The following is a 13,177-nucleotide window of genomic DNA, read 5'->3' on the forward strand; positions in this document are numbered from 1 at the left end:
GGGTTCAACATAGTTGTGAGACTGGAAAAATAATTATGAGCATGTATCCCCTCACCATTGCAACCAAACCATCCTTTCACTAGCCATGAAGCTCACTTTATGGGTGATCTCAAGCCAATCAACATATCTATATCTCAGGGTTGTTCTGTAGATGAAAAGTGGTGTGGGAAGAGAATGATGCATATTGTCCTGAGTTTCTTGGAGGATAAGCAGGATAAAAAACATGGAAACAATAGTCTCAAATCTGTTTACAGATAAGCATAGGGACCTGCAGGACACCTGATGGCAGTACAGTATGGTTTACATTAGTTAAGCACTGTAAAGATCTGAAAGGAGCTACAATTGAGTACCACAAAATGTGATTCTTAGCATTGGTAATGATGCAAACAACCCGGTTCCTTAGAGAACAAGTAAATAGATATTTTTGGCCAGATAAGGCATGATTTTATTAGTTTTGGAAAAAAGGACATAACACACACCAATGCAGGGATTTTTATTACTGAAACATTCAACACCTGTCCAAACACTGATTTCTTTTTCCCGCCTGCTAACCTCAAGAAACTGGACTTTCACCGGGAATTGTGATTTCGATGGATTAGAAGTCTGAGGTCATTTTCAGATCTGTGGTACATGATTATGACTGGCAGTATTTTTTTAGTTTTCCTTTTCCACTGTTGCTGCAAAAGTTATGCGATCAACAACAACAATAAATGACAATGTCGTTCTACTGCGGGGTCTTCGTTTCCTGCACCTCAACAGTGCTTCCAATCCGGCACATTTATATCCTGCACATCTGTTTTTAAAACTCCCAGGGCGGCTCATGCACCTTTTATGCTTTTTACAGACTTATTATTGTTATTATTTCGCGGTTTATAACCAGCGCTCTAGCATCCAAGGAAACGCCTCCTGCACAGCCCAGGGCAAGCAGCTCTCCTTTGCCTTGGCGTTTAAAGCAAGACTTTCCCGCGATGTAGCTCCACCAGAAAAAAACACACACCTACATCCCGTCCCTGCCACAGAAAGATAAAACGCACACAGCCGGGCGCTTTCCTCCTTCCCAGCCAATCCGCTTTCCCCTTCCTCGCCCGCCCTCCCTCTGCTGCCGGGCTCCTCCCCTTTTCGCAGCCCAGGCGCGGACGTCCACCGAGCCCTTCTGTCCCGCGCGAGGAGCCGTACCTGGAGAGGCCTCTTCTGAGCGCAGGCGCCAACGACGAAAGGTAAATCTTGCAAGCGGCGAGCTGTTGTGGGAGAGGCGCTGAGCTTGGCTCGGGGCTTTCCGTGGTTCGCAGGAGCCTGGGCGAGGCGAGGGTAGGGCCAGGGCCTTCAGGGCGAGATGGCGAGCCGCCTTGGGAAACGGGAAGAGGCTCTCTCGCGATAAGGTCTCCCGGGGGGGGGTGTCTTGGACGCCAGGCCCCGGGGAAGGAGGGCGGTGCGCGGCTCGGCTGCAAATGTTAAAAAACCGCCCTCAGCCTCAGCCTTGCACCTCAATTAAGGCGGCAAAAGGCGGAGTTCTCATGTTCTCATGAGTTCGTGCGAAGTGCTTTCCCCTGCCTCAGCCCTGAAAAACGAATGCACAGTATTAACTCTCTTTCAGTATGGCAACAAAAGCCCTGGTAATAGGTCGGGGGTTAAAGGGAAGGATTCCAGGTTCAGGGGTGTAGCTTCCCCGCTGGGCTTGAACGCAGTTTAAATCGCTATACATTTTTATTTGCAAAGGAACAATGCATTCCCGAGCAATCCTCATGGCATGCCTACAGCTGTACTGCATCAAGGCCTTATTTATATTTTAAAAGCTGAACTAACCTTCTTTCCATCCCTGTCAAGATAAAAACGTATCCTCTGGAAGCGGATAGGATTTGGAAGAGATGGGAGAACGGGCTCTTGTTAAATTGCGTGTGGAACAAGAGATGTATATAGCAAGGGAAGGAAATCCCTTTTATACACTGTCCCGTTATTTTTCTATGGGGAAAGAACGGACACAGGCCAGCACAGATTTAAGCCCACTGAAAATAATTGAGCTTATGTGCACTTGGATTGCGTCCATCATGCAAGGCAAATTTCCCCTGAATTCCCCATTGAATTCAATGGGTCTTGCTTTCAGGAAGCTCAGTATAGGGTTGTAACATTAATTGTGGGATTTAACTGTAATGGTAAATGCTGGTTTGCTGTGCCTTTGCCTAGAGAAGAATTTTTCACGAGCTGAAGATGGTTTTAAATGAGATGAACGGAGATGGGTCTGAGCAAGAGGATAGCAGATGCCTGGAGTCTGATGTCATCGCCAAGGGAAACATACTTGAGACCTTTTCAGAGAGTCGGGAAATACAGGAGTTGATTAATTCTCTCAGATCAGTGCATGGAGACCTATCATTGAGAGAGACGGCGCTTGAAAAATTTAAAGGTATGAGCTCTTCCTTTTAGTATGTACAACTGATGATTGGGATGTTGTCACCAGATCCTACTAAGTGTAATGGTTAAGCATTTGAATTGTGAATTAAGACAACTCTTGTTCACCTTATCCATTAACTCTATAGGCCTACAATCCTCAACACACTTACTAAAGAGTAAGTTCCACTGGATACAATGGAACTTATTCTGAGTAAAAGATTGATCAATATTGCCTTGTAGGTGACTATAGGAAAGCAATAGCAATTTACAATATGCAAACAGTAATGCTTATTTGAAATTTTTCAAGTTTTGATAATAATCTCAAAATGTTAATCTCTTTATTGCTGAAATAAATTGCTGAAGTGGACTGGTTGCTCTCTAAAAATGCCATTGTTACCATTCTCTGAGCTTTGTTCTAAATAAAACCACAAAGGAAAGTTGGGATACAAGCTTTTGTGATTACAGACATGGTTGCAATAAAACATTTTTGACTGGTCTCATGGTCTGTTATAGAATATGGCAGATGATTGTCTCCTATAACTCTCCAACGGTTGTATTTGGTAGTTCAACATTACTGAATAATAGAACATTTAAAATGACTTACTGACCTGCTTCACATGTCACACTGAGCCAAATCATGGCATAGTGCAAATGTGCAAACACTTGGAGAAGAGATCCCAGCCACTTCTCTCCCACCCAGTTTTGTTGCTGTGCTGACCTATGCCATGGTTTGACCAGTGGTTTAGCTCTCACCATAGGTTTTATCCAAGAATGAATGCAGGTTCAGATGGCTTAGCTCAACATTGCGCAGTAGCAAAGTGGCTGGGTTCCCTTGTCCAGGAGATTACACACTCCTGTGTTCACATTAAACCATGGTGTGACATGCAAACTAGTCCATTGTGGAAATGCAATAAAAAACAGTGAAGCAATAATAACATTAGAGCAAAGCGGCTAAATGGGGTTGTTAAATTTATACAAAAAACGAATATCCTCTAGCACAGTAGTGGGGAACTTCCATCCCGTGGGCCTAATTAGTTATCTGATTCTGGCTTGTGGGCCATATTCGCAAACCACATCCACCTGGTAGTTACTCAGTGTCAAATGATGTCAGGTGCTGTGATCTGTTAAATCCAATTCAAGCACTTAGTTATAGGTAAGCCTCTGCTGCCACCTTGTACTCTCAAGGAGCAAGCACATAATAGCTCTAGTATTGGAGATAAGCCTGTTCCTGCAGCCTGAGTTTAGTGTTGCCTGATGTCAGGTGATTGTCAGGTGGATGGATTCCCCCCCCCCAAATGTCTCAGAAGTGGCACCTTGGAGAGTGGGCCACTTCTGGATCCAGTCCTATGACTCAGTCTAGTTCCTCACCCCTGCTATACCAATAACACCTTTAGAAGGTTCAAAAGAGCATTTCACCAATACAGTGGTGCCTCGCAAGACGAAATTAATCCGTTCCGCGAGTCTCTTCGTCTTGCGGTTTTTTCGTCTTGCGAAGCACGGCTATTAGCGGCTTAGCGGCTATTAGCGGCTTTAAGAAAAAGGAAACAAACTCGCAAGAACTCGCAAGACGTTTCGTCTTGCGAAGCAAGCCCATAGGGAAATTCGTCTTGCGGAACGACTCAAAAAACGGAAAACTCTTTCGTCTAGCGAGTTTTTCGTTTTGCGAGGCATTCGTCTTGCGGGGCACCACTGTATTATTATTTATTCATAGATCAAGAACAGGATACAGTCAGAAAATGAGTGTATCTTTTTAGGCATTTTGGTGTAAGCTGCAGTTTTGATTATTAGGGTTTTTCAAATACAGTGGTACCTCGGGTTACTTACGCTTCAGGTTACAGACTCCGCTAACGCAGAAATATTACCTTGGGTTAAGAACTTTGCTTCAGGATGAGAACAGAAATCGTGCTCCAATGGCGCGGCGGCAGCTGGAGGCCCCATTAGCTAAAGTGGTGTCTCAGGTTAAGAACAGTTTCAGGTTAAGAACGGACCTCCGGAACGAATTACCGTATTTTTTGCACCATAACACTCACTTTTTTCCTCCTATAAAGTAAGGGGAAATGTCTGTGCGTGTTATGGAGGGAATGCCTACGGGTGGCATGCCTACGGATTTTCCTCCTCTAAAAACTACGTGCGTGTTATGGTCGGGTGCGTGTTATAGAGCGAAAAATACGGTAAGTACTTAACCCGAGGTACCACTGTACAGTATTTAGTTGGCCTTGGACTGCCACCTAGTGATGATTTAGTGTAGCATCATTGAAATGTATGTATTATGAATGAATGAACTCCTTTACAGGAAAATTTTTAAAACATTTCTATTTACCCAGGCATTTGGTGGCTGAAGGAAGGCCATGGCAACTTTGAAATTAGTAACTGTGAGGGTATATAATTTCTAGATGGCTTTTAAATTGTTTTGAAATGTTTTGAATATGTTGTTATTTTATTTTAAATAGTGCAGTGGTACCATGGTTTAAGAACAGCCCAGTTTAAGAATGATTTGGTTTACAAACTCCGCAAAACCGGAAATAGTGTCTTGGTTTGAGAACTTTACCTTGGTCTAAGAATGGAATCCGAACAGTGGAAGGGCACCGGCCGCGGGAGGCCTCATTAGGGAAAGCGCGCCTCAGTTTAAGAACGGTTTTGGTTTAAGAACGAACTTCCGGAATGGATTAAGTTCATAAACCGAGGTACCACTGTATTATTTTAACTTTTTGATGTTTACCAAACTGGGCTCCTTTAGAAAAGAGGGCAGGGATAGAAATGCAATAAATAATAATAAATGTTGACAAAAGCTAATTTTGTCTAATATAAAGATGGAACATATATGGAGAAAATAGAAACTGCCATATAGTGAGTCAGACTATTGATCCATCTAGCTTAATATTGTCTGCACTGACAAGCAATAGCTTTCCATGGTTTCAGGGAGAGAGTCTCTCTCAGCCCTACCTGGAGATGCATGGGATTGAACTTGGGACCTTCTGCATGCCCTGAGCCAAAGACGAATGATAAGAATGGTAGGCTTTGCCAACTGAGTGTGAAATAAGAGAGCAGAAGTAATAATAATAATAATAATTAATAATAATAATAATAATAATAATAATAATATTTATACCCTGCCCATCTGGCTGGGTTTCCCCAGCCACTCTGGGCGGCTTCCAGCAAAATATTAAAATACAGTAGTCCATCAAACATTAAAAGCTTCCCTGAATAGGGCTGCCTTCAGATGTCTTTTAAAATTTGGTAGTTGTTCTTTTTGACATCTGGTGGGAGGGTTTTCCACAGGGCGGGTGCCACTACCGAGAAGGCCCTCTCTGGTATAGACTGATAGACTGCTTGAAGTATAGACTAATGAGCCAATGAGAGGAGCATTTGCTCTGGGGACATAGCACTGGCTAATTATGAGAGTGACTCCAGATCCCTGTTGGAACAAAATTATTTCTTGGTAGTTGGGAAGCTTAGGAAGGGGAATAAGGGGTGGAATGGTCTAGTATGCTCTGTCCTACCAGTTCCCCTGGTAAGAGACTTTTTAGGGATTCAAAAGAGGACATAAATCATTTGATTTGATAATATATTTCCACTTGCCTTTTAAAAAAGCAAATGGTACTCCTTTGCTTCTCAGGATAACTATTGACATGTTATTTTTTAAAGATACAGTAGTTTCAGGCTAGGAATGTTAATGCTGTTTCCTTTTAAAACAACATTCTCAGATTGATTCCAGATTTTCCACTGGATATGCTTTTATCTTTCAGTTATATTGAACAATTATCAGGAACAGCCTCACCTTTTGGATCCACATTTAGGTAAGTTTTGTTGTGCTGTTTTTGAAGATGTTGATAGAATCTTAGAATACTGGTCAGCATGGACAACAGGTGAAGAAGCTTTGCTTTGTTTAAGTATGGGGAGGGGCAGATTCTCTTTGGTGAGAGTGTGTTGGATTTCACCACACTTCCCCCAGCAGCTTTATCATATTTAATCTAGCAGGCTTCCCTGAAAAGTGAGAAGCAGACTGGGGTAGTTTTGTTTTATTTCCCAACTCACAGGTTTCTGTCCTGGAAAAGGAGAGTTCATCTTGGGGGAGCTTCTGTAAAGATGCATATCTCCTGGGCAATTGAAAGCAGCCTACAGTTCTCTGGGGTGACCTCCTTATTTCTCAGGAAGTGCACCTGCAAAGTAAGAAATAGTGCATTACTCTCTTCTAGGCCTTTTCTGTCTTGCATTTCTTACCTTGCAGGTGCCTCTCCTGGGTTATACAATAGTTAGTCAAAATGGTTTGAGAGTGTGAGGTGCTGCAGTTGTTCTTATCTTGCTGACACATGAACTTTGAGATGAAGGAACTGCTGTCAGGTAGGATATACAGCAATAGTAATATATACTGTATTACTACATTGCTAATATATACTTAGTATAAGAATTTAGTATATTTAAACTGAAATGAGACAACAGAATATAGCAAGACCATGTTTGCCTTTAATGGGAGCTATAGTAATTTCTTGCTGTCCTCTGGCCTTATAAAACCTAACCATTACATTTTGCAGAATCGTTCTTCCGTATTTTATTAGACCGAAGGATATCTTAAATGTATTTATCTTGATTTAAAGGAGGCTGCATTATGATAACTTTGCAAAAGGGAGACAAAGTTCTAGTGAATGATTCAGCAGTCTGAGCCAATGACTGCAGATCAAGTCTCTGGCAATTCTAGTGCCTTAGTCCCCTTGACATAGATGAGCCAGGACTAAGCGGGGGGGGGGGGGGGGAACCCTTGGCAGCTCCTCAGTTGTAATGTGTATGTAGCTCATTTTCTCACAAATATGTTCCTGAAGTAGTCTTCTGACATTGCTTTTTTCAGACGTGTGTAAAAATAATGAAACAAATTTGCAGACTAATGTCTTTTCTATCATTTTGACTGTGTTTCCTCTAGAATCGATGTTGAATTCACTTCTGCTTATTATCCAGGATGAAGCATCTCCCTGTTCTTTAGTTCATCTGACCTTTCAATTTCTTTACATCATTTCAAAGGTAACATGTTAGAAATGGGATTCTCTATCCCAGGGGATATGTTTCAGTAAGCTCTAGAAATATTTGGTATTTAATCTGGGTTTGTTAATAATTTGGGTTCCACTTTCACAGTTTATTATCGGGAAGTCAGTACTTCATGTTTTCTGAACAAATGTTGGTAATAAGAACATTGTTTACAAGCTTCTTGCTTGAAATACTACATATGCATAAATGACTCTAATTATGGGTTATTCCCCAGTTTTTTACCTTGTGTATTAGACTGTGAAATACAGAAAGACGAGCTTGTGACTGTTGGCACAGGGAAGTGCAAACAGGAAAAGAAAAGAAATGAGACAATGAACAATGGCATGGACATTGGTTGCCATAGTCCTAAAAGTTCTTTTATGAAAGCAGTTGCTATAAATTCTCAGCACAGCATGACTGATTTGTTAATATCAAATAGTCTTACTATCTTTGTTCTGCTGTAATAGCAGAATGCTAACCACTAATTGTTCTGATTTTTTCCCCTCCCCTTGATCCATGTGCCAGACAAAACAAAAAGTAGCGTGAGATTACAGATAATTTTATGTTTTGTTGATCATATATTTATACATTCTCAAGGGCTCTGGGTTTCCAAAAGTCTAGGTTGGGGCCCCACTGGGATTTCCGATGGAGAGAAACTAAATGGCAAGTCCTTGATTGCTACAATCCTTTTTACCTTTTAGAAAACAAAGTGGTGCAGAGAAGGTGTTGGTTGGAGTTAGGGAGGGAAGAGGTGGTAACAGGATGACTGTGAAATAGTTTTGGGGAGTATGTAGGAGCTTGGTAGGTAATACCTAATGAAACTGATTTCTTAATGATTGTGAGCTACTGCCATCAATCAGAAATAAGCCAGAATGTTTTGCAATCCAGTTTCTGGAGTTCCAGCAAAGAGAAACATGCAGAGTTACTTGTCTTGTACAAGTGCTGCAACCATCACAGGCTGGTATTTTTAAGAACATGGCTTCGTGGTGGAAAAACATACGGAGGAAAATGTGGATATTGATTGCTGTTGAGGACTTTTCCTGCTACCCTTGTTAAAGTGATACTTAGGTATTATTATATACTTTACCAAGCTCAAATTAAAGTCACGTAGCTTAAGTGGCCTAAGAGATCCCAGTATCTACCAGCTACTGATTGAGGGGCACATAAATGGCAGGCATGAGAGACAGAAGAACTAGAAACAGAACATGCTTAATTTTTTTATTATTAATAATAATAATAATAATAATAAAAATAATAATAAAAAGAGCGGCTATACTAGAAGCTGAATGGCTGTGATCCAGACAGCATACCGTATGTTGTCTACACATCTCATCAAGCCCTCTCAGTTTCCACAAGTGCTCATTAAATACTCTTTATATGCCTCTGAGTATACAAAAAACGTTTTGGGATTTGATGCAAGATCTCTTTTTACGGGGAATGTCGCTAGTGGGTTTCTCTTTTCCAGAATGGTTTGCTGCCAAGTCTCATTGCCACAGATGCAGTTCCTCTGCACTCTTCCTGTATCTGTGGGGCCTGATGGCATCAATTATGGGGGTGGATTTTGCCCGGGGGACTGACCATTTGCTATCTCTTTCGTCTTCCTTGATGTTATCTTAGCATTCTCTTACTTTGTTTTCATTGTTACAGAGGTGGTGAGCCTTTGACTTGTACCACTTCGGATGCAGGTGCCAGCTTACACAGACAACTAGTATGTTAGGAAGAATCGTTATAGACTAGCCTTCTCCATGATAAGATAATTTTCTCTAGAAATGTTTCTTCATGGAAGAGTATCCTCATGTGTGAATCCTCTCCCGCAGCCTGAAATGGTGTTGGCTAGACACAAGTTGACCACCTTAGTGAAAACTAGGCCTAGTATGCCATGAATTAAACCTGGTACCTCAGGGTTTTTTTTGGGGGGGGGGTGGGATACTGCATAACCTCATTTTTATAGTACTATAACTGGAAATAAATTAATTACTTGAGAAACTTTTTTTTTTTGGCTAGGTACGAGGGTATAAAACTTTCCTTCGCATGTTTCCTCATGAAGTAGTTGATGTACAACCTGTCTTGGATATGCTGGAATCTCAGAATCCTAAAGACCATGAGGTGAGTTCATCTCCGCCCCTGCTTGTGTTGCTCACCAACCCCCTCTAATTCTGCCTGCATCTCTCCCAGCAACCCCCCTCTCCCCACCGCCGCAACTCATTAGACCAGGAATGGGGAAGCTTTTTCTCCCCATCTCATAGGCTAACTTTGAATTACATGAGATACTTAGGATGTTACATGCCTGACAAGCGGATTGTCCCGCTCACCTGCCCAAATCCCCACATCAGAGGTTGAAAGGGGCAGTGTGAGAAGGGTTGCACAAGGCAGGCTTTTCAACTTTTTGTGATCCTTCTGCTCCTTTCCACTTCCCCCACTGACGTCAGGCGTGCATTTCACTCACACCCACCCCTCACCAAAACCTCTGTATGTAAATGAAAGGGAAAGCTAGGGGAACGCTATTAAAATACACCGTGCTTGTATCAAATGCTAATCCTACTCGGGGGAGACCAACTGAAAGTAATAAACCTGACTAACTTAGATCCATACATTTCAGTGGGTCTACTCTGAGTTGGACTAGCACATTGCCAGTTTCATGTGGAACATGTGCAAATATGATTGCATGTGTGCTGGATGGGGCCATAGCTTAGTAGTGGAGCTCACACATTGTATGCAGAAGCTCCTAGGTTCAGCTCCTAGCGTTTTCAGGCAAGGCTTGGAAGGAACCCCATCTGAAACCTTGGGCAAATTGCTGCCAGTCCATGTGGTTTACACTAAATGGGAGGAGGGGGGCAGTGGTCTGTTTTGCTAAAAGACAGCTTTGTACGTTCACAGGTGTGCTTTCACTCACACTGTTTTGAAACGCTGCTGTCATATCTGCATGCTTTATATACCCTTTCAGCAAGAGTTGTTGCTTGCCTTGTATTCTAAGGAGGCAACTGCATTCTCACTTATTTTTGAAGGTCCAGGGAACTGCACTTTGAAAATTTCAAGCTGTTATCTTGATAAAAAGATATGGGAATGAGCAAACTACTTCTGGAGTGTTCAATCTATGAGCTTTTTCAAAATAATGAAATTCCTATCTTATGTTTGAACATGTCTTCAGGAGCCATGATTTGTTTGGCAGAGTTCATGAAGTTGGGGCTTAGGCTTGTGTGTGAATAAAGTATTCTAGCTGAACCATGTTCCATTTAAATTTGTGTAACTGTCCTTCCATAGTCAATTAAAACTAAATCTTGGAGGTCCTGTTTCATTCCTACATCATTCCTATTTTGTGTAATAGTGGTCTACATTTTGCATGTAGAGATGGTTTTCACAAGTGTGTGCTGCAAACTTTCTGGGGGCACAAACTATTTTTAAAAACAACTTTTATGATAAATATAATTTTTTCTGTGTTTCTTTAGACCTGGGAGACACGCTACATGCTCTTGTTGTGGTTGTCTGTAACATGCCTGATCCCGTTCGATTTGGCACGGCTGGATGGAAACATCTCTTCCCAAGAAGGATGCCCTCGAGTGCCAACAATGGATCGCATTCTCAAAGTGGCAAAAGCAAGTATTTCTGGATCTGTTCAGCAATCTGTAGAAAGCAGAATGTCTTTTGTAATATTAATAAGCCTTTACAGTTGTTCGGGGTTGTTCTGGGGTACTAGATTAGTCTTGGACTTGGGTGTGGGAAACCTCATTTAAACCATCATTTGCCGTGATGTTGTATGTTGTTTGGCAAGTCACTTTTTCTTAATTTGAATATCTCATCTGTCAAATGGTAAAACAATAACTTGTATTATTATTTATTTATTATATTTCTACAGTGCCCTTCAACTGAGTATCACAGGGCAGTTTTGAATATAAAAACACAAAAATACATAACATATCATTTAGAAATAAATTAAACAGTGCAGGAGCTAGGCTACAACCTTGCTTAACTTCCTTTGTAGCTGGTACGGATCCTGTGAGCTGCCCATTTGTAGAGCAGTGCACCTTCAGCACAGTGCTTTTATATAGATGTTTAATCAAGAACAATAATCTTTTATCTGTACTGGAAGAGTTTAACTTAACAGAACATAACATATAAAAAGATATTTTAGACAAAACAAGATAGTTGCTGTAAAATACTTTCCAAAAATACCCCAATATAAAAATACAGTATAAATTCCTCATAATGTGTTTATATTAAGAAAATGTGTAGTTGGGCTCTTGTTCATCTGTAAACTTGAATTCTTGTGAATTTATTCTCCATTATCTTCCCTGGGATTAATTTTCACTTTGAATAAGATGAAACGGAGGGTGTTTGCAAAAGGGCTTCCAACAGCCCTATACTTCACTTTGCAGTCCCAACAATTTGCACTTCAGTAACTCTCTGTATGAAGTCCATACAGTGGTACCTCGCAAGACGAATGCCTCGCAAGACAAAAAACTCGCTAGACGAAAGGGTTTTTTGTTTTTTGAGCTGCTTCGCAAGACGATTTTCCCTATGGGCTTGCTTCGCAAGACGGAAACGTCTTGCAAGTTTGTTTCCTTTTTCTTAACACCGTTAATACAGTTGCGACTTGACTTCGAGGAGCAACTCATAGAACGCGGTGTGGTAGCCTTTTTTGAGGTTTTTAAAGACTTTGGTGATTTTTGAAGCTTTTTCAAAACTTTCCCGACACCGAGCTTCGCAAGACGAAAAAAATCGCAAGACGACAAAACTCGCGGAACGAATTAATTTCGTCTTGCGAGGCACCACTGTACTTGGACACCCCTTCTGTAGTTTGTCCCCGTTCTGACTTGCATAGATACTTAGGTGAAGTGTTTGCATACAAACATTGTGCACATTTGGTTTTAATGTTGCAAACTCCTCTAACTCAATTTTGTTTTTGTTTTTAGTCCTATTTGATTGTAAGTGACAAAGCTCGAGATGCAGCTGCAGTTTTGGTCTCAAAGTAAGTCACTTAAGCTGATATTGACAGAAAATGTACTGTCTCATTACTGTTGGTGTATGTACAAGAATATCCTCACTGCCTAATGGGAGGACTCCTGTTCAGGGTGCTAGCTAGCCATGCTCTCACCCCACAACACATAAGCTGTAACAAACTCAAGCAGTTCAGTTGAAGCTAGCTTCCCACCAACCTTTCCATTTCTCTTTTTCAATGGACACTCAACACTCATTGGTTCCTTGAAACTACTGAGCTGTTCACACTGGGCCGTGTGTGTGTGTGTGTGTGTGTGTGTGTCTCCTTTTTGTGTTATTTTGAAAAACGTTTTGTTCAGCTGAGCATCACTTGAACCTGCTAATACTTTCCTCTTGTTTCTTATGGCTGGAACCAAAACAAGGCCACTATCAGCACTCAGCCACCTAAATTTGCGGTTTGTGGGGAACAAAATTACGCATCTAAACTGAAGCCTCTTAGCATCCTGGGTCATTGAGAATTGCCTTCTTCTTTTCCTTGTCTGGAATAAATTGATAGTTGCAATATTTCTGCCATAGGTGCTGACTTTAAGGAACCAATCTCTTTTTCACAGTATAGTCTTATGAAGTGATGCAACAATTTATAAGTGAAATGATGGTTTCGTTATGTTAATGGTGTGCAAGCATATCCAGATATCTTCCACCACTTTTAAATACTGCCCCAACATTTGTACAAAACCTCCCATTGAATTCAGTGATGAGATCCCCCTCCCCCTGCCCAGCACTGATTTGTCAAATGGACTTGTGAAATCTATGGTAAAAACTAAAAAGTTATCCTTCTGGC

At 41.4% G+C, this 13,177-nt stretch overlaps 1 protein-coding gene across 4 annotated transcripts in view; it reads left to right on the plus strand.

Moving 5' to 3' along the window:
- Positions 1 to 1,112: 1,112 nt before the first annotated feature.
- TBCD (tubulin folding cofactor D) overlaps positions 1,113 to 13,177 on the plus strand; it is a 135,812-nt gene continuing 123,747 nt past the window's right edge. The window contains exons 1-7 of one of the 4 annotated variants that reach the window (XM_080993611.1): positions 1,113 to 1,217; positions 2,182 to 2,398; positions 6,132 to 6,182; positions 7,301 to 7,398; positions 9,406 to 9,507; positions 10,848 to 10,994; positions 12,312 to 12,367. In XM_080993611.1, coding sequence (XP_080849737.1) covers positions 2,206 to 2,398; positions 6,132 to 6,182; positions 7,301 to 7,398; positions 9,406 to 9,507; positions 10,848 to 10,994; positions 12,312 to 12,367 — 647 coding nt within the window. In that variant the 5' untranslated portion in view covers positions 1,113 to 1,217; positions 2,182 to 2,205. The other 3 variants (XM_080993614.1, XM_080993613.1, XM_080993612.1) reach the window with 3 other exon arrangements.

The sequence above is a fragment of the Podarcis pityusensis genome, assembly GCF_964106645.2.
Source record: "Podarcis pityusensis genome assembly, chromosome: 2".
Classification (NCBI taxonomy): Eukaryota; Metazoa; Chordata; class Lepidosauria; order Squamata; family Lacertidae; genus Podarcis; species Podarcis pityusensis.